This window comes from Lepidochelys kempii, chromosome 5 (genome assembly GCF_965140285.1).
Source record: "Lepidochelys kempii isolate rLepKem1 chromosome 5, rLepKem1.hap1, whole genome shotgun sequence".
NCBI lineage: Eukaryota > Metazoa > Chordata > Testudines > Cheloniidae > Lepidochelys > Lepidochelys kempii.
This window is the reverse complement of record NC_136384.1, coordinates 73,122,750-73,145,180: the sequence shown is the minus strand read 5'-3', so window position 1 is coordinate 73,145,180 and position 22,431 is coordinate 73,122,750. Positions and strand designations below refer to the sequence as shown.

The 22,431-nt window shown below is 38.1% G+C and overlaps 1 protein-coding gene across 4 annotated transcripts in view; it reads right to left on the bottom strand.

Annotated features, from left to right (window-relative positions):
- Positions 1 to 839: 839 nt before the first annotated feature.
- The window catches only part of KCNN2 (potassium calcium-activated channel subfamily N member 2), a 108,469-nt gene continuing 86,877 nt past the window's right edge, over positions 840 to 22,431 (bottom strand). For 2 of the 4 annotated variants that reach the window (XM_073344727.2, XM_073344728.2), the window contains 4 exons: positions 11,970 to 12,080; positions 9,289 to 9,416; positions 3,644 to 3,713; positions 840 to 1,414 (listed from right to left, as the gene is read on the bottom strand). In XM_073344727.2, coding sequence (XP_073200828.2) covers positions 1,130 to 1,414; positions 3,644 to 3,713; positions 9,289 to 9,416; positions 11,970 to 12,080 — 594 coding nt within the window. In that variant the 3' untranslated portion in view covers positions 840 to 1,129. The remainder of the gene's footprint in view (positions 1,415 to 3,643; positions 3,714 to 9,288; positions 9,417 to 11,969; positions 12,081 to 22,431) is intronic. The other 2 variants (XM_078852848.1, XM_078852847.1) reach the window with 2 other exon arrangements.

The window sequence follows — 22,431 nt, the reverse complement described above, 5'->3', positions numbered from 1 at the left end:
GACCATCATGAAGAGCCTCTTAGATTAATCCTCACTTCATTTCTATGTTAGTTTGCTATGTAGTTGAAATCAAAGGGATTATCTAAATGTGACATGATATTTAGCACTGAGCTGCTATGACACAGTAACTTAGGCTTTTCTCTGTAGCTTGTACCCACCATACAGAGATATATGACAAAAAACAAAACAAACACCGTTTTGAAATGCAAATAGAAATGCAGAGTAATTTAAAGGGACACTATCGACTTACAATATTTCCAGACAGATATGATTTTCATCTGCTATAGTTACAAGTCACTCCTAAACTGATTATAACTGCATAAATTAGGAGGAATTACTTCCCCTCTGTGTTTTTACTGTGCTTTGTACATTTGCAACGTTTTATGAATAGTCAATTTCACTGTATAGGAAGTTAAATAGTCAGTTTCCCACTACTGAAAAAGGCCTTTATTAACATAAATAGGTGAGCAGATCCCCCCCCCCCCCAATACTACTTTATAAAATGTTCCATGATTTTTTAAGGGTGTACCAGAAACTGTTTTTTTATATTTTTTTTAAGAAATAATCACTTTTAAAAAAATTCAAGTTAACATTGTCCCTCTCAAGTGACTATACATACACAAACTGTTTTAATGTTCATCCAGCAATTGTTTTTTTTCTCCCCTGTGGGCTGAGTTTAGAAAATCAATGTTCACATCTGAAGGCTAATTAAGCTTAAACTTTGTCTTTCTTTAGTTAGAATCATCTTCTGTATTTGGCCTTAAAATAATGCTTAATAAATCTTTAAGAATGTTCAAGCCAAAGTGACCAAGCAGGTATATGCAGAAATTAACCTTTTTATTATATTATATACTGTAATAGTAAAGTTTGTTTTAAGTGCATGAATAAAAACTTAGTGAAATTACAGGAGGAATAATCTATATAGCAATAATAGGTGCATTCACTGTGCATCTGACAGGAAAAAAAAGTTTTCACTCATTTTGGCCTAAAACTTTGTGTTCAGGTTTCCAGGATTCTGACATCAGAACCAAGATAACACTGATTAGAACCATAGGGCTTTACAATAAAAGCTAAAATATCGACCATATGATGGCAAAAAGTCTTTATTTTGTGGTTAACGTATTCTCTTCTAGCTACTCTCTGATGAAGTTGGTGGTGCTGTGGAGGAGGATCTCCGTCTCGACAAAGATCGTGATCTCTCAGCACTGTAGGCCACATGCTTGTCGTAATTTTGTATCTGAGCTTCAAGAAAATCCCTCTGTTGTTGGCTGATTGTCTGGCTAATCAGTCCTGGGAGAGCTTGAATGCTACCAATTAAAGTTTCCAGTTTAGTTTCCAGAGTAACAATCCTCTTCTCAAAATCTTCACTTCTTTCATTTAAGTCAGAAATCAGGTCATACATGATGTTTTGAGTCTGAAAGGAGAGGATGCAAGCAGAGCTTTATATCTGGTTTGCAAACATTTCAGTCTGAAGGGTTATTCCAGTCGGGTTTCTGAAAGGGTTTTGTTTTTGTATTTTTCCCCAGCCCTTTAAAGTTGGCACTGACAGAAAAGGTCAGCATGAGTGGAAGGCTGATGATACTACAACAAGCACCTGTCTCATGAAGTAATTTTACTCAGGGCTTTAGTACAAATCCCCACTTGGTGCAACATTCAATGAGAAGAAGTTAACATTCATTCATTCATTCAGCTGTTTTAATTTCAAACTGTTGATGAACTGGGTCAAACAGAAGACTTTTCAGAAGTACAGAGATTTAGAAATGTGCTACCTTAATACTGGATTTATTCAACAAGTGGAGGAAGTCCAAAGATTCCACTGTATATGGTATAAATTCTGGAATTTTTATCCTTCTCTATATTTGCGTTAAATGGATCTTCATACTTCTAAGCAGTATGTTCTCCCCTTGATCAGCATATGGAGCTCTCATTAGTGTTAATGGAGCTCCTTATGCCGACCAAGGAGAAACTATACTTTTAAGGTACAACCATCCAACCCCCCAGAAAACAAAAATATAAGTGATAATACAAGCGATTTAGTAACACAAAGTGCTTTGAAAATAACCACATGCTCTATCGTAAATGTGAAGCATACAAGTTTTATACTTCATTTTCACTGCTAAAAATGAAGAGTCTACACTGGGACTTGTTGAATCAATGATCCTTAAATGATAAAATAGAGTTTAATTTATTTTTCAGAGTTCACTAGCTGTACGAGTAAGCAGAAGGGATTAGAATGTAAAAGTACATTCATCTTTGCATGGTTGTATTGCTAAATCTCTTTATGAAACAATATTCTTGTTTATTAATAATTTTCTGTTATTTTGATTACTGTACTGTATTTTTCTTATGAGACTGGAATGCAGTGTCTGAAACAGAGATAAGAGTTAAGGTGGTTTATCTATGTCTACAAGAGGGAGGAGTTCAAACACTTGGGTTTAAACACTTAAACTGATGTGAAATAACCAGATCCTTTATTACCTTGTAGGCAAATTTACTGACGTGCAGTTAAGTTTACAGTACACAGAAAGGGAATGAACAATTAACTGAATGACTGTGTAAGGTGCAAGACAGTGACGAATCAGCCCAACTTCCATATTCTTTTTTCACTGCATGGTGTTTCAAGGGTGTTGGCATGATTCTTGAGGGCAAGCTACTCTATATGCGTCTCATGGACAGATCTGTTGTCTTTATTAGTTGACATAAATAGGAAGTGCTTGAAGTGCATCCACAGTAGTTAGCTGGGTACCCATTTATTTTTAGTTTAGGCAAGCTGGGGAATTTTGCCCGAGTGGGATGCATACTGAAGGATTCAGGCTGTTCATAAAGGCAAGCACTGAACAAATGTGGATTCAAAGAATCTGGGATAGACGTCGGAGATATTTATTTAAAATATATACACTCTCGCTTAGTGACATATGAAGTTCAGATTGAGCAGCTGCTATATAAACATATGTGGATGTGAAACCTTGTACATTTTGGGCCTCAATCCTATAAATCTGATTATTATTCTCTACAGAAAACACATGATATAATAATACTTTGCACTTGAATGACACCTTTCATCTGAAGATCTCAAAGGGTTTTAAGAAGTTTAATTAATCAAGCTTCATAACACACTAGCAAAGTAGGTAAGTATTATCCCTATTTTACAGATATGGACCAGAAACACAGATGTAATGTAACTTGCCCAAGGTCACAGTAGCAGTGCTGGACATGAACCCAGAACTCCTGCATTCCAGTCCCCCACAGTAACCAGTAGGCTATGCTCCCTCTCACATAATATGTAAATATAGGGAAGAATTTACTCTTTCACATATATAGCATGATACAAACATGGCCCATTCCTGAAAGAGGCTAAACATCGGATCAGGCTCCTTGTTACATGCATTATACAAGGACTTTGCCTTTTTTCTGAAGTATCAAGTATTTGCCATTTCAGACAGAATGATACTGGCTTTAACATAATTTACCACAGAAGACAAGACAATTGGCCTGTTTTCCTATAATGACTGACTAAGGAAGCGTGTGTATGTGTACCTGTGAACTACAGTGAAGAGATGAGCTTTTTATTCTGAACTATTCCTTTTGAGAAGATAAATGTTACTTTACAAAAGAACAAACGAAATGTTAATTGCCTACTAACCTTTGCCAGGTCCACCAAAGTGTTTGCTTGATCGTTCAGTTTCCTTTGCTCCATTTTTACACTTCGTAATCTAAAAAGGTGGAATCTGAGGTCAGATACGTTTTTTTTCCATATTAGGTCTTCTAAATAGCATGCATATAACTTACAAGAACAAATAACTGCATGGACAATGCCTTGAGTACTTTGTATAAAGTCAGATCTGGTTATGTGTCTGGTACAATGAGAAGCATGCTTCCTCAACACCGCAAAAAAGAAAGAGCAAGAAAATGTGATGTCCTCAAGACTATTATTTATCATGGTTAAAGTTGAATTCAAAAAGGGAGGTAAAGATTTACTCATACTGTATGAAAGAAAGCCAAAACATTCCTTAAAGCCTCAGTATCATGACAAGTAGATATAGGAAGAGAAACAAAACAAGTCAGATTTCATCAATAATGTTACAACAGTCAAGAATCTTCCTATACCTACATGACTAGATACAGGTATTAGCCCTGTTCAGTCTGAAATGGATTGGGTTAGAAGGTGTTTGAACCTGATGAAAATACAGTGATAAGTGAGTTTCTTTTTAATTTTAAACAAACTTTTATCTGACCAGCAGCTAAATAACCAGAATACTTGTCACTATATTAATTTTATTGTCCTACTGAATTTAACTTTCAACTTACCTCTAAATACCATTAAATTTCAAAATATATATCAAACATGTTTTTCAGAATTCTGCTGTTAGTATGTCAGCATGCAAATGCACTGCTTAAACTACAGCATTGTAAAAACTCCTGTATTTTTTCCTCTGGATGCTTGAGTAATTGCATTAAGTTAATTACAGTTATGCACATACAATGAGAGAGGGAATGCAAGCTTTAAGTTTCTCACACTGTACTAGGAAAAAAAATCTGTATGCTTTGTTAAAAGGCCTGTATTTCCAACAAGGCCTATACAAATGGACACTTTTAATCAACTATTTTGTGAACTCAAAACCAGTGAGAAGGAAAAAAACCCTCATTCATTTGATAACGTTAATGATATTACCAAGCTTTACTGCAAATGGTAAACTGATCAAACACACCAACTGATAAATGTTTTTTGTGTGTGACAGAATGGGTCATTTTATAATCTTTTACTCAAAATACAAGATTAGTTTTGTATCACAAATATAAATTTCAGTATATAAAAGAGTTAAAATACCTCTAACTTCTGATTTCTCGCATAAAAGAAGTTAGGGGCCTGACTCTTCTCACTTATACTGGTTTTACCCTGGTTTAATGCCACTGACTTCAATGCTCCTGGGTTACACCAGCATAAGTGAAAGGAGAATTAGGCCTAAAGCCAGGACAATTTCAGTTTTACAGGTAGAGAATCAAAACTCTAAGGGCAAAAGTCTACCGTCAGTGAGATTTTTGTAATTAATTCCATTGTTGAGCAGATCTCTCCATATGATCAAGGCTACAAAACTTTTCCACATCCTTCCCTGTCACAAACTCAGGTTTCCAGATCAAGCTATGGGAGTGGTTTGCAGATGTACTCATCCGCAATAGCTTTATGAGATTTTAACCATTTAAGTGTGAATTGTTTGCTAAGGTGTTTCATTTTAGCTGACAAGCAGAAACTGGACTCCTAACCACATCAAGAGGCCTAATGGATATTCTTAAAAAACACTATTTTCAAAAAAAGTCACACCACATGATACAAATGGAGAAATATCATGCACTGTAACTAACATGCTAGACATGTATGCATAATTAGGGAATAGATTCCTGTTCAGTGGCAGTTCTTATTTTTTGGAAATTTCAACAGAATGAACTCGGGAAAGTGACTCCAGTTGCCATTAAAATACTATGAAACATATAGGAGCTGGAAAGTTTATTCTGTGTCTCAAGTAGGAATTTTTATGTAACCAAAATACTTCAGGAATTTTCCAAAATCCATAAGAAGCTATCAAATGAAGTTTGTATTTGGATCTTTACATTAAGCAATTCATTTGTAGAAACATATTGACTTCCAACTTCATGCTTAAAAGAAAGCTGTAAAGAGTAAAATATCCCACTGAAGGTGTGTAATAATTTCTGTTGCTGAGGTAGGAGCAGCAGTGTGCTGCTGACATTCAGTCAGTCTGCTGGCTAGCTTCCCTTTTTTGGGCAAACCCAAAGCTTCATCACCTGATGGAGCTTCATCTTCTGAAACACTGTTGGTGCACAGAGCTGTAGCTAAGCACTTTTGGAATATGGAAAACTCCTGAAGAACATGAGTTAAACATTACAGCCCAGAACAGACTCACTGAAGATGCTTATCTCTGAAAAGTATGTACAGATTTGACTGTAGAATTATACCCTTAGTATTTTGTTGTGAATTTATTCAAACCATTGAAAAGATACATATACATTTTATTTTCTAGCTTCTGAAGACGCTATATATTGTGCACAACCCAATTGCCAATTCTTTACACTTCAGCACACTGGACTAATCTTTGCGCTGACTTAAAGCCCATGTAATTCCATGGATAATGGAACAGCAGAAATACCAGCTGACAAAATTTGGCCTGGGGCTGCAAAGGTACAGCTATTACATAAAGATCATTCTTTAGCTGCAACAGCCAGATTAAAAGGAAGTTAGCAGATTTTATTTTTTTCTTAAAATATGGATATTCTAATTCCTTCCTTATGAACTTCACTTATCACAGCAAAGATCATGATTTTGGATCACATTTTCACAGCAGCAATCAGACCATTAAATTCACAAATAAAGAATCCATTTGTTGCATGCAGACAGTGGTAAATTCTGCAAATTTGAAAGGAACAGCCCATACAACTTACTTCCGAGCTCTATTTTCATTTTGTTGAAATAAAAAGACAAAACAAAAGAAAACAATCTGTAAAATATACGAGAACAAACCAACACAGGGGGTGGTGTTCATAGGTATACAGTCGGTTCAATTCAGCAGGTCCCATGGTTTCACCATTGGCTTCTATGGATCAGCAACAGCCATGGGTTAAGCCTGATTTGTTTGCACAATAATGATGGGATTTGCAGTAATGTTACACATCATTAAGCCTTCCATTTCTTTCCCATTTTCCTTTATGCCAGCCTGTGACCCATGGATCTTCCTTATCCGTATAGAATATACCATTTATTAATTATGTCTAGTGGTTCCTATGATTCTCCCCACACCCCATTTAATTTACATGAGGAAAAAGGATTATGAGTTGCTGAAGGCAGATGTACTGAAGGCAGAATAATTTCATGGATTCTGTAGTTTTTAGGGGTCAGAAAGGATAATTTATTCTGACCTCTTGTATGACACAGGCCATAGACCTTCAACCATGATTCCTGAAACCAGTCCAATAATTTGTGGTAGAACAAGAGAATAATGTGTTTTTAAAAAATTAAAAACTAACCCAGAATAAAGATGGATAAGGGACATATTGCTAGGAATCAAAAGAGAAGTAAACCAAAACCAAAAAATTTCATTGTGCCCAGGTACTCTAACTAAAAGAAAAAAAAAAAAAAGCAGAATTCTGGAGCTATACTCCTAACAGGTTATCATTGTATGCACAGAAGAGGCCCTCCAATCTTTTGCTAAAATACAATATATTATGCAAAGTATCCTTCTGAATCAGAAGCAAAGTGCTGCAGGGCAAAGGGAAACTCATTAGCATGAGCTCTCAGAGTCCTGGACTGGCATAACTAGAAAAAATGACCACTGCAACCCAACTGAACTGACTGCTGAATAGTTAAGGCAGATGCAGAACAAATATCTGCACCCTTGTGCACCTCTTTTGGGGTCTGAATGGTGTGTAAGACTGCAGATTGAGCCAGACAGACTTTTTATTTTAAATTCATTTTTGCATACACACATACAAAATACATGGCAAGGTTAAAACGAAGGAATATCTTATATGGACAAAGGACAGATGTAAAATGTGCGTGCACACCCTGCGGCCCCACCATCCATCCATGGTGCACAAGATGACAAAGCTGAGTAAATACATTTCAGAACACAATCTTAACCTACCAAATCCTAATCTTTTGTGGGCTTTTTACATAAAAGTATTTCTATTATAAGTGTTTACAACAGTTCTACATTAAAATTTGCAACTTTGCTAAAGTGAACCAACATGCAGTGTTTGTACAGTACTTAAAAACCTTCAGTGCACTGCACAAACATTAACATATCTGAAGTGAAGCAAATATTATCCCCAATTTATAGATGAGAAAATTAATGGCCAGATTGTGCTCCCAGTCCCTATATCCACACAGGAAGAGAAATCTCCTCCTGCAGACCTCCCACCTCCTGAGCAGTGAGAGTGAATATATGTGAGCCAGCCAACACCATCCCTTCCTGTGGCTTGGACCACATGTAGGCAGAGGTTGGGGGGCTTGGGGTGGGGGAGTGGGTATGGGATGTGCACAAGCCCACATCAACTTGCATTTAGAATTTATTTAAAAAACCAGTACAACCAGAGGCTGAGCTAACTTTTCCTCACTATGTTGTGGAAGCTCAACTCATGGCAGGTACCAAAGGCTTCAATGAGCTGGATTGCCATGCAGCTGGAAGGGTCAGCAGGAGGTCCCAGAGCAGGTGTGAAGGTGCCAGATGTCCTAGCAACCCCCTGGGATCTGCATTTTCATTCCATGTAGCTCAGGAAACTATCTGCTAACATGCTCTATCTGTGGGTTGGAGGAACGCTAGTCCCCATGCACTGCATGTCTTTACTTTGAAGCCCAAAAGTTACTCATGTGAGGAGTCTTGGTCCATCCTCCTGGCTGTGGATCTGCTTTATGACAAACACTTACTGTGAATTTTAGGCCAAATTTAGAACGTAGCAGAGTTTCAGGGGCTGTATTATGATGATTCAGCTTACTACTACGACTGGGCCCAACAGAGAATCTTGTCCAGTCTCTGTCTTTATCACTCCTGATTCTCAGACTGATTTTATCCCCTGATGGGGATCAGGACAGGCTAGGGGCTGATCTAAATTATGCTGGTAAAAACTCCAAAGGGGTAATCTAGGGATTGCCAGAGTACAGCATGCTCTGGCCATGCTACTTCCCTGCCCAGATGCCAGGGGGTAGTGTAGGAGTCAGCTATGCCAACTACACCCACTGAGGACTCTCCCATACCAAGGAAATCCCCAGCTGAGACCAGGCAATTACATTTTTGTTCCCTTTGAGCTGTTGGAGCAGCTCTAAGGGCCAGAGAATCTGGTCTATTATCTTTTCATTAAATATTAGTTGTAGTAATAGCCTCTATTTTAAAGTGATTAGATTATTCTGACATGAAAGGATTAAAATATTTGCTTTAAATGAAACTGACATACTTGCTGCATTTCTGTTTTCTTCAGTGATAAAAGGAGTCAACTGCTTTTAAGCCAATTCATACAATAGTAACAACAAACTCCTGGTAATAACATAACATTAAAATCTTCATGCTAATTTATGAAGCATGATAGAAAATTCCAGGAAAATGTTTACAAAAATTCAGATCATAGCTATGCACTCCTGGCCCAGTTTCTTTTGTGAATAAACACTACTCTAAAATCTTATTTTGCTTTATTCTACGAGAAAGAGAAAATTCAGAACCCAGAGCAAAGTTCCGGGGTGAGGATAGATAAGTCTGGACAGAAAAACCAAACCAAAATAGTACTTACTGATGAATAGCTTGCAAGAATTTGCGTTGATGTTTCCTTACTTTTGCATGGTCTATCTTTTTAACCAGCTTTGTATTTTTATAAATTAACCATGTTTCCCTGAGTACATTGGCAGCTGCATTTTTCACCTGTTTAATAAAAGAAAACACCAGACTCACAAAAATAGCATTAATGTCTCTTTGAATTTTCTCTGGTGTACACCATCTTTCAGAAGCACTCATGGTCCTAGATATCTGTGGGGTAAGGGTGCTGTATGAAGCTACAGCAGTGATGCAGGAAATGTGATGACATGACCAGAGACAATGAGGCCTGTCTAATAAATTTATGCTTCTTCTAAAAGTGATATTTGTAACAGCTTCCTCTTTGGCTGAGAATCACATCTGTTTCTGATAGGAACTTGACCCATTTGGTGTTCTCAGTATGTGTAAATTATATGAAACGGACATTAAAACGTTACATGTCCAGTATTTAACTGGATAGATTGTACAGGACCAAAAATGGATTTCCCTATTACAAGTTTGTCTCTTCTGGTCACTTCCTTCTTGTAGGATTTCTCCCTCTCACTTCTAATAGTGATTTAACAGTCTTTTCCTCTGTGATAAATTCAAGAGATGCTCAAATAAGTGTTTCTGTTTTTCTTTGTTCTGGTTTTCCCATTTTTGTCCCTCCACTTTCTCTGAGATAAGCATATTGTCAAAACCTTACAGCTATGTTTACGGTATATGATTCATGTCTGCTTTGTATTTTTCTAAAATGAGGGTCTCTATAGAACGATATTCACAATATAAAACGTAAGGAGACCTACAGTTCTCCTATGCCCTCAGATGTCCCCAGTGTGGCACTCACAATACTTATACAAATACTGACAAAGCATTTCAATGTATTGATGACTAATGTTAATTGATAGGATACTTCCTAAGGTAAATATAGAGAATTCTATTGTAGCTCTTATCTCTCTCCTTATCCCTCTCTACCTATGTTTCTATCATATCCACCATTGCCGTAGTCAAGCTAAATTATAGTATACACAAGGTAACAATGCAGATCCTGCAACTAGCAGGAGCGCCCAGAGACAACAGTCCCAATCATGTATCACTGTAGTCACTGGGAGCTTTGCCACTTATGTCAATGGAAGCAGAATCAGGCTCACTGGACCTCACTCAAGGAATGAAGTCCTTGCTCTCCCCTTAGCTTTGGACACCGTCAGTTTGTGATTTATGGCAAAATCCACCTCTTGTGTTTTGTGATCTAACAAATATTCAGAAACACGAAGGTTGTTTGCTTTCCTTTGTATTATCTGAGTAGCTGAGGTTACTGCACAAGTATGCTCTGAGGCTAATTTAAATATTACACTGAGCTGATGTTTAGATTTATTTGGAGGAATAGATAGCTAGAGAAGGCAGATAGTCTGGGATTAAAGAGAGGTGACTGAAATGCTAAATTCACAAGAGCTAGCAAATTTGCATGAATCCATTTTACTGCCTAGATTTTCATTTGTTGTTAAAGATATTAAAGAGACAAGGCAGATGAGGTAATATCTTTTATTGGACCAACTTCTGTTGGTGAAAGCTTGTCTCTCTCCCCAACAGAAGTTGGTCCAATAAAAGATATTGACCTCACCCACCTTGTTCCACATTGGGAGGAGGGGAGGAGAGAGGGAGAGTTTTACCTTCCTGTTACTCACATTCATGGTTGGCATGGTTCAGTTTCTTAATACCTATGTGACTATCACCACCTTCTTCCTAATCTGCCAGGTTGTTTTTCCTGCTTTTGGGTCTGACTGAGCAGACTTGTCTCACATAAATAATCCCCCTGAAATGAATGAGACTGATCAAATGAGAAAGGTAAACTCCATTATTTGTTCCCTTTGCATAAACATATTCTTCCTGGATTGTAAATCTTCACTGTCTTCTTAGCTGTGATGCTTATATTTTCTTGACATGGTTATTTTTAAAATCAATTAATTAAAAACATTTTCTTATTGAATTTTAGTTTCCATCTGTGAAATATCTTTAATGGGTATATGAGATTGCTACATTATTGCAAGTGGCTGATTGAATAACCCCATGTGTTCAGTAAATGAAGCAATAGCAAAGACTTGACCAAAAAATCATTTGTGAATATTTTTAATTCTGTTTTTCAAGATGTTCTCACATGTAAGGAAGCATCTCTCGTTCTTTTACAAAAGAACAGTTTTTCTACTTGTGTATGTTTGGATTTCAGGATTTCAATCTATATCACTTTTTTAATTCATATAATCTAATAGAACTACAAGAATTACCTATATGCTGTAGTTTTTTCCTCTCATATGCTGCACAAAACTCAGTCTAGTTTAATACATAATAAACTCATCTTTCAGAATAATATTCTGTTCTTTGCTGGTTACCTCAGTTACCTTTCAGCTTTGGTCTAGTTTCAATATGTCCCGCTGTAAAAGAATCTTCAAATCTACTGCCATTGCACCAAATCCTCATTAGGAGTGAGAACCTGCAACTTCCGTTGAAGTCAATGGAAGTTCAGGTGCTCAGTACTCCCCAGAAGGCACCCAGCACCTTGCAGAAGAAGGCCCAAAGAGAAGTAGAAGAAAGAAAATTCTATTTTTTCCCCAACGCGTCTCAGAAATACATTAAACAACATTCCCTTTTCAGTGGGGAATATAAAGATCTGCAGGTATAACTTACTCTTTTAGTTAGCTGGGTATCCATCATGAAATTATGCACATGTTTTTCAGCTTTGGTGAGTTCTAACTTCCTTGCAACCACAGCCACCACCAGTGCAGTGCACCCTGCACCCTGAAAACAACAATAAAACAAACCCCAAGGAGTTACTGCTGTGTGTTTCAAAAGCATTTTTTAAGAAGTTTCTCCTTCACTGAAGAAATATGAAAGGCATCAGATGAATCACCATTCTTGATAAATGTGATGAATATAGTACAGCTATTTTAGTTCATGGTTATATAAAGAGTCTGTTACCATAGACTGGTAAACTGTCAAGGCATCATCAATTGTTTACTGAAGAGCACCACTTTGAAGTCATGCTTTTTCCATCTAGGAGTTGAAAAAAGAAATGGATTTTAGAACAAATTCAGTTTCTAATGTCTGAACAAGGGCAGCCAGATACAAGGTTTAAAATTTAGAATACATCTGTAAATGAATCCAGAAAGGCCCGTTCATAGTCATGGTATCTGCAATTGCTAAAAGGAAGTAAGACTGGATTAGTATCTAGCACAATAAAACTAGAAGCTGTTTGAAGGCTTTCTTTAAAGTCTACAGATAAAGTTACCTTAAATCTTGTTTTTAGTCACTTATATATACTTTCATGTAGAGCTGGTCAAAATTTGTTGTGCAAAACCTTTTTTTTTTTTTTAACTAATACAGATTTGTATTGACTAAAACAGTTTGCGAACTCTGGTTGAATTCACGGAGTTGTTCTGGCGGAACAATAGAAATAAAAAATAAAAAATCTAACTTTAGTTTCAACATTTTCAAACTAAACTTTCAATTTTTTAAATCTGAAATGCCCTGTGATTTTATAGGCAGGGAAAAAAAGATTTTAAAAAACCCTGCAAATGAAATAAAACATTTTGGATTCCGAAACAAAAAAACGTTATTTGAACAGCTCTATTTCCATGTTCTCTTCTGACAAACAGAAGTGATCTTTTTCTACAAATTATGCCCAGTCCACTTTACTACTTTGAACAACACACGTCTTGCAGAAATAGCTCTGCAACTTGGCTGGAGGTTGTTTTGTGCCAAGTGTATGTATGTTTGTAACTATAAATACTGTTCCAAGTACAGCCTGGAATAAGCAGATGCAAATCCCATGGAAGAGAAATATAGTGGAGTAGATTATGAGCCAAGAGAGTAGAAGCAGGTTATAATAGGTAAAACAACTAAGAGGAGGTTGTAATATAAAGCAGTCCCCAACTACAAATTAATCCACCAATTCCCAAATCAGCTCTTTTGTAATACACCTGCCAACTTCTACAGACAGCCTCTCTAGCCCCAGTATTTTTCTGACACACACACACACACACACACACACACACACACAGAGTTTCACTTTGTCTAGACTGGGGATTTGCCCTGTTTACAGCCGTCAATGAAGCTGTATCAGTGCAACTCCTAGTACAGAGAGGCAAAGTCTCTCTTTGCACCTTGAAGTTTACCCTGGTTTCACTCCTATGCTTGCCTCCACTTTTCCTCATTCTAAATTCTTCTGTTTCCCTCACTCTCTCATCCTTCCCTCCAAAACAATCAATTCTGCTACCCTCAATAAATATGGAAATTTCCCTAATTAATTTGCTCTAAGTTCCCCTCAATTAATGTATTTGCCCCTATACAAAGACCCCACAGACTCCCTCATTAACATAGACTCCTCAGTGAATTCATCTGCCTCCTTCTCCCCATATACTGAGACACACCAAGTACATTCATTTGTGCCCTCAGCCATTTCATTTGTCCCGGATCCCTCCCAAGCATAGACCAGTCCAGTGAAACTCATCTGCTCACCATGCAGCCCTAATCTCTCCCCATTAGTTCTGCCCTATCTGAACCTCCACACCAATTTCACCCCACAAATAAGTCTCTTCCCAGATGTTGCTGGTGCTGCTCCCTGTTCTGATTCTCTCTTTAAGCTTCTTCTTCTTCAGAGTCTCTGCTCCCTCACTCCTATTCTAGTGCTGGAGGAAATCAAGGAAAGGGAAGCTGGAGTCTCTCACGCCCTCAAGGCATGGGGGAGCCAGGAGGAAGTGTCTTCATTCTTCCAAATCCCAGCCCTGGCAAGGGAGCATTGCTGAGAGCTGCAGAGAAGGCTCTATTTATACCAGTGCTAGGGGTGTGTGTAGTTTATACACTCCACATACCACCAGAAGTGTAGACATAGCTTGATACTCTGCCCACATTTTCTGACCAATCTCCCCCTAGCATGTAAATTAATCAACCCTTAGCCTCACCTTTGAATCTGGGTGAAGTCACACAGGGGGAGGGCAGTGGGAGTGCACAGGGAGTCAGTGCAGAATCTGAGCAAGGACTTTTAACCAGCAATGGAAATCAACTGCTCTGAGGATCACCATGTTCTCTTAAAATTATAGCCCTGAAATCTAAACTGTCAAATGTATCACAAAGAGGCCACAATGAAAATCACTAGAAAGTCAGTAGTGGTGAACTCTTGTGCCTCAGCTCAGGAATGCTATTATTTAATCCCAATAATCCCTCTGTACTATCTTTCATCAATGTTTCTCAAAACACTTCCCAAATATTAATAACTTGAGTCTGAGACCATCCCTCTGAAGCAGTAATGTGCAAAGAATAGTTCACCTGCCACTGGCATGATGGAATGAAGCAGCTGTTTAAATGGCAAATCACAGTGTAGAATCAAAAAGCAAAAAAGAATACTGTATCCAATTGAAATTAAGGGAATTCAGGTAAAAAAAAATGCAATTACCTGAATTGGAATTATTATCATGTACCTGTAGCAGCTCCAAACTGCCACCAGCATGCTAGGGAAATGCCTTCTAATGGCCTGCGGGACAGAATGCTCTCTCTTGAATCATCAGAACTGCTTCATGAAGCATCAAGGTGTTTGTTGGAGGGCTCTCCTGTAAATACTAATTTAGACTGCTCTGTTGGGCTAGTGAAATACGACAGAATCACATCATGATGGTATGCGTGAAAATGCACACTTTTTACCTTTGTTCAAAAGAGGAAAGGTAGATTGTGGATTTCTTCTTTGCACTACCATGGAAGAAAACAAATGATGTTTATTCTTTTAATAATAAATAGTTTGCAGAGATAGCACATTAATTTAAATTGGGATTTTAAAGTTTTATCGTTATTATAAATACATTGAATTATTATCATACTTTGCACTTCCAGAGGGCCTTCCACTTGAACTGAGACGTGGTATTCCCATTTTAAAGATCAGGAAACAGAGGCATAGATAATCTATACTGTTATGTTAAATGATGGCATAATGTTGCATAATCATACCCTCCCCCATTTTTTCCATAATTAACAATGGACAAAAAAATCCAACAATATTTTCTGTTGGAATTATATCTGCTGGATAAAAGCACAATTCCCAGTCGCAAGAAAGTCTTATTTTAAGATGACAAACTGAAAAACTGAAAAATGTATTTCAATTATTGTACTTTGAACATTATGCAGGACTAAGGCAACAATAAACTAAATTACTGCTTCAAGCTCCTGCTCTCTCTTCAGCGGAATCTTATTTCATCAGAAACAAAACAAATGGGGGAAGTGCACACAGCTTTTGGAATTTCAAAGCAGTAATATACTCTATCTGGAGTTTACACCGTTTGGTTCGGCTCATTCCTGCCTGTTAGACTATACTTTATTTTAAATTGCATATTTTGTGTTGGTAAACATCAAGTTTTTAAGAACACTTGGGAATTCCAGTTATTATTCACAGACCAAGTTGAAAGGACTAATACAGAACAAAACCAGTATACTGTTAGTACAGTTAAAAGGTAACTTTCGGATGTACTCTTGAATGCTATCATGGTCTTCAGCCATCTTGATCTATCTTTAGAACAGAATCTGCCAACCAGGTTTTTATTTTTTACAAGAATTAGAGAGCAGCAAGGCCTGCTAATTAATTGCCAAGACTTTGTAGAACATCTAAACATGATGACTTGTAGCCATTTCAGAAAAGGAGGAATTTATCACACAGAGAACAGAATAAATTCAGAATTTACTAACCCATTCTAGCTATCCAGGGGTGAAAGTAAAATGGAGCTCTTACTGGTAGGGGGCCACTCTGGCTTCCCCCCCCCCCAGAAGGGGCAGAGCCTCGGGCAGAAGGGGTGGCGCTGGGGGTCAGCGCCCCCCAGCCAGTCCATCTGCGCTCCCTGATCCGCACCGCTCAGGGCTCCAGTGGCAATTTAAAGGGCCCAGGGCTTTAATGTCACTGCCCCTTTTACACCCCCCATCGGCACCCCTGCCAGGTCATCGCTGCCCCTTTTGCGCCCTCCCCCCCCATTGGCAGCCCTGCTGGTAGGAATGTGGCAGGGCCGCCGATGGGGGGCGCAAAAGGAACAGCGATGAGGCAGCACTTTAAAGTCAGTGGTACGGGCTGGTCCTGGTGGCCACTTTGTACCGGTATGCTGTACCAGTCCGGACTGCCTTACTTTCACCCCTGTAGCTATCCTGAGCTCATAAACTAACTGTGCCAATTTTTCAAGACAGCCTATAATTGTGTATATAGTTTTACAGTGTGCATAACCCTTCCTTTGTCCAGTGCAAATAGAATTCACATACTCATCTCATGTAGAAATATACCTGATTTGCATATGTAAATAAGCATTAAATAATTGCAAAATCATAGGCACAAATTTAGAGACAGCCTTTTAAAATGTGGCTTTTGTGCTAATTTTTATAACTGACATTCCATTAAAACTCTTTTTAATGAGCTCTCCTGCATTATTTTTCTAACAGCACCACAAATTCTTAAAACACTATATTTAATACGGTACTGGTATTCTGGGTGATGGTATATTTTAAATGAAAGCATGTTTTAAGTAAAGTAGATTGAAGTATTTTAAACAATAACGTATATAATAAAATAATTTTGTATCCATTACATAGAATTTAATTATGTGATTTTATTCAGTCTTCCCAGTACAGTTCACAAACACCTTAAGTAAAGGTCCACCTGCCTTAGGAAATTGTTTTTTCTCAGCCTCTTGCCAAGCGGTTGCTTAATACAGGTAAATTATTTCCATTTTATTTCATAATAAATGTTCACAAAATAGAATAGAATAAATTATGAGCAGATATGCAGTTAAATATTTTCACATAAGTGTTCTAGGAACTCAGAAGTTGCAGGGCAAAATTGTACGCAACACATCTATTTTATTTAATGAAAGTGGATAGCTGTTGGTAAAAGCAGAATTAGGAGCATGATATTTGTTTTTCAGGAGCACTGTAAATTATGCATTAGAGGGGTTTCCAGCAAACTAGACAGTAAAATGATGACCTGCCTAGATTCTTCTATTCTCCAAAAGTGTCAACAGATCTGTTTGGCCTATCTACTGACACAAGTGCAGATTTCACCCCATTTCATTGAAGTCAATGGTAAATCTCCCATTGACTTTAATGGGACCAGGAGTTTTCCGAGGTTCTGGTCAATACCTATTTTTCATGGTCAGAAACTGGGAGAGTTTGAATTTTATAGTAAATGTACACTATAGCCAGTGTGATGTATAACAACACGTTTACATCATTAAGTGAACTCTATGAATACCAAGGTATGACAAATTCTCAGACCTTCACTCATGCAGAGTGACAAATGTTGGAATGGATCTGACTGTATGATAGCTCTCACATCTGCAGGCATCATTTCTCAAAAGTCTATGATGTCAATGGAGCACACATTACAGAGTGACTAATTTCTGAAGCAAAAGCCTGACAATCATTCACAAGCAGACATTTTCCCTTGACCATTGATCTACATTTTACCTGTACTGTAGGATGATGTTTCAGTAATATTTGCAAAACAAAAAAGATCATTCCTCATATCTTCATTATAGACCCGGTCCTCCCTAATAGAACAAACATGAATGAGCTTCAAGATCATACAATTTCTAGTTCAAATGTTGGTCTATGCTATGTCTTGCAAAATCAATTACCAGGAATCTTGCTTAATGCCACAAATCTAAAATAAGACCCATTGTTAGAAGACATATGTGTATGTATCTGACCCATTTTGGGGTTTAGGTATTTGTTAAAAATATTGAGAGCCTAATTCTCTACTCATTTACACCAATGTGAATCATAAATTGCTATCCTGAAGCAAATGGACTTGCAACAGTGAAAAATGGGCATGAGTGAGAGAAGAATCATACCTGATTACCTGGGTATAAGTTTCTGGCACCAGTCTGGAACTTTAAAGGCCTACAGCCTCCCAATCCAGCAAAGAGAGGTAAAATAACAACAACATTTTTTTTTGAGATAACAGTAAAAGTGAAGCATTGAAATCTTCCCCACCAAAAAAAAAAAAAAAAAAGAAAAAAAGGTTGTACTGGCTGTCATCTTCAATTTGGACCTCTCTCTAGGTGCTCACATCCAGGCTACCTCTAGATCTTGCAGAGTCTTTCTGGATAACATCTCTAAGATACAGTCTTTCCTATCCATCCACAGAACTAAAACTCTTATCCAGGCTCTCATCATCTCATGTCTCTACTACTGCAACATCTTCTTTGCTGGTCTTGACAAATTTAATTTTGCCCCACTCATGTCTATTGAGAATGCTGCTGCAAAGATCATTTTCCTAGCTCATCGCTTTGGCCATGTTGCCCCTCTCTTTGTATCCCTCCACTGCCTCCCTCATTGCTACTGCATTAAACAAAAGCTGCTTGTCTTCACATTTCTTCACATTTCAAGGTCTTTTACCATCCATCCCCACCACACCTATTTTCTCTCACTATCAAGACACTGACTCCTGCCTCTGACTGGTCCATGAAACCAGCATCCATCCCCCGCCTGTTAAATTTTCAAACAAGCATCTACATGCTTTCTGTCATGCTGCCCTTCATACTCAGAGGATCTCCGTGTAAATATATGCAAAGCTACCTCATTATCCTACTTCAATTCCCTCCTTAAAACCTTCCTCTGTAGTGATACCTACAAAAAACCACACCTGACAATGGTTAGGCTGCCCGTGTTCCGAGACCATTGCCTAACACACTGACCAGTCGTCTCCGTTTTTCCTTGTACTCCCCCATTTGTCTGTCTCATCCACCTTATCTATGGTCTGATACTTAAATTGTAAGCTCTTTTGGGACAAGGACTGCCTTGTTGTACAGCACCTAGCATAATGGGGTCCTGGTCCATGACCAGGGCACTTACGTGCTACATTAATACTACTACTAATAAACAGCTCCCCAGTGGAGCACAAGAAGCAAAACAGCAGCTCTAGTGGGGAAAGGCAAATGTCACCCAGAGGAACCAAGGCAACAACAGTCATAGCTAAAGACAGGCTTGAGATGTAAAGTCTGGATCAGCTTCCAAGCTTTCTTCAAATACAGAGGTGTTCAGATTCATGTTTTCAGCTTAGGCACAACACAAAGAAAGGCCAGAACTGCAGTGTTTTGATCTGGACATTTACAAAGCGAGCACAGAGGGTTTGGAGCTAAGGTTCTAGTGTGGGCTCAGTTTTAGTGATAGCCAAAGAATGGTGATGGCATCTCTTAAATAAAAAGTTTGAAAAAAATCTAAGATGATAAAATGCCCAGGAAGGCAGCACTGAAGACAGTGTTTAGTCAGAGCTTTAGAATCTTGCACTTGGACTTGAAGAAATTCTAGATTTCACTGAATGAACTCCTATGGCATTTCTTTTTGATTCTGCCTTTGGCAGGGTGTCAGAATTGCATTTAAATGTTGGTAATGAACCAAGCAATTGCTTAGTCTAGGCCTACCACCTATTGTTTACATCTATCCATGCTTGTGGTGGGGGCTATGGGGAATGGAAGCAACTTTATGCTCAGTGGCTCAGCTGGAAATCTCTTGGCAGCTTTGGTTTAGCTGGACTGGGAGTGAAGCGTGTTCTTTAGTGCTGTAGTTGTCACAAAAATGTCCTGCTATACTTGCCTGGTGCTGAGAGAAGGTAGCTGCCACATTTTCTTGCTCATTTCCCTTGGGATCCACTGAGGCAGAGAGAAGGTCCGCTTTGCAGACATATGTCTCTGGTGGGAAATTTAGCTCTGCACCAGAAAAGGCACAACATTCCTCCTGCTGCTCTGCATAAAATGAAAAGCCTGTAAGAATTTAAACAGATACTCTGTTCAGTTGGCTCTCTAGTAGGTGGGCTTAATGGACCGGCCAGAGAAAAAAAAAGTCCTTCTTGAAGCAACAGTGTTCTCCAGACAAGCAATGTAAGAGTGTTGAAAGAGGAATCCACCCATGAAATGGACACAAAGCTAAGGAAATGGGAGTCATACAGCAAGCTCATACACCTGAGTTTTTGTATTTATCAGAGTTGCCTACAGGGAGTGAGGAGTAACCCTCCTGTGCTGAACAGTGCAGGAGACGTAACAGCACAATTACTGTATTATTGTATCCTCCAATCCAAAACTGTTACCTAAAATTGTTTTGCATTATGGCCCTTCTATGTGTTCAATAGCTGTGCCTAGCTAGTAACTGGCTTCAGTGGCATTTCTGCCTGTTTGAATTTGATCCATTGTATTTGAAACATTTAAGTTTCTTCTACTCATAGTGTAGCACTTGAGCACATTTCCTTGCTTTTCATCAGTCTTTCAGGTTTGTCAGCAATATTAGAGAAAATACAAATTGTGTGAAATTCTAAAAATGACACAAAATAACGTAAATTTAATACCCAAAGACACTCCAGGACCCCAGGAATTATCTGATAAGTACAGAATAGATCCAGTTTTAAAAATAGATCCAAGAGACAAGAGAAAGAGAGAGCCAGATTCACTTTCTGATGGTACTGACTCTTGCAGCAGAAAGTCTATTAGGTGAGAAAGGGGATTAACGTTTTGCAAGACACGTGCACTCTACCCTGTACCAGAGAACCTGCAAAGGGTGGGTGGTACTGACTGAGAGATGCATTGATTCAATGCAGCCCAGTGGTGGGGCTCCTATGGAGCCTCTGAAGGGTTCTGCAGCTTTAATGTCCACTGCAGAGAGTGGTGGTGGAAAAACTGCCTTTCCTCCTTGGAGAGTGAAAACTTCTTTCTGCCTGTGTGCAAAAATCTTTGCTGGAACAAGGAGGTGCAATTGTCTTCTCCGGACCAGAAGGGGTGTATCTAGCTCACCCCTTGCAAAAATGGAAATGTTAGTTTTGTTCATTCAAGACAGTAGCCGTTCTTACTGATGGTGATCTGCAAGTATCTGACAGTCACATGACCTGCTGAGTTTAAATATATTGTTTTCAATACAAGCAGGCACAGCTAAATATTCAGACTGGTACCTAGCCACGTACACATGTAGATTACAAAGCATTGCAAGTTGTGTACTATTGGGAAATAAAAGTTATATTTTTTTCAACTCACAAAACAACAGTTTTCCCATAGTATTGCTACAAACTATTCTTCATTCCAGTCAATAACTTCAGGCCTTTTAACTTGCTGAAATTTGATTTAGACTCCTAATGGCTGCAGCCAGCGAGTTGAGCATCATTAACTTCCTTCCCCATATTATGCGTCTGCGTGATACTAGTGTATTTGGAGCATACTGGGTTAGAAGAAAGACATCACTGGAGGAAACACAAGTTGTTCTGAACTGTGAGGTCATTATTGATATTTATTATTAAATTGTCAGAACCTATCTTGTTAAATTCTTAGCACATCCATCTTAGTAGTGTATATAAAATGCCACTAATGTGCATGAAAGACATTTTCCCTTACTCACAGGAAAATGAAGCTGTTAGAACTTTGTTTCCATGACCTTATATGTGTACCATCATATCTATTTACAAAATGATAAAAAAGATTCCCACTAACACTTACAACTGAAATGAAGGAAAGCCTTGGGTAAATCTTTAATTGACAATGCCATCTATTTTCATCTGGTTGATATTACACAAAAATTGACTCCTTTCAGTTCAGTCAAACTTCTGCCTCTGGACTGGGCATTAGTTTTAATGATACATTCCTTGAATATGGCTCAAGGCACTATGTTTTTGTATTCAGAAGTTACAAAATTAAACTGCGTAAAGCTCAGTTTTTCTAAAATTCAAATACAAGTTTTTAACTACTATGATTTAGGGTAATTCATGACTTCAGTGAACATTATGCATAAACGTCAGTTCACAGCAAACTGATATTTATTTTCTCTTTTTTGTTTTGGATTCTGAACAGAAGATCTGTTCCCAACGTTAACACTGCAGCTAGATTCTCCTCCTTTTCCTTCATTACCTATATACTCTCATATATTAAATGCCACAAACTACATTAATGGGATGGTACTGTTGAGATTTTGCTACACACACAGAAAACCATGACATTCAAAGTTATTGTTTCAATACTAATTGTATGTAGTATTTTCTGTTACTGTATATAACTATAGTATATTTTTCTGCTTTACTACATAACTGCAGTGCATGCCATAATGAGGGAACTTCAGTTAATGGGAGCAGGATTGGGCCCATAGATGTTTGCAT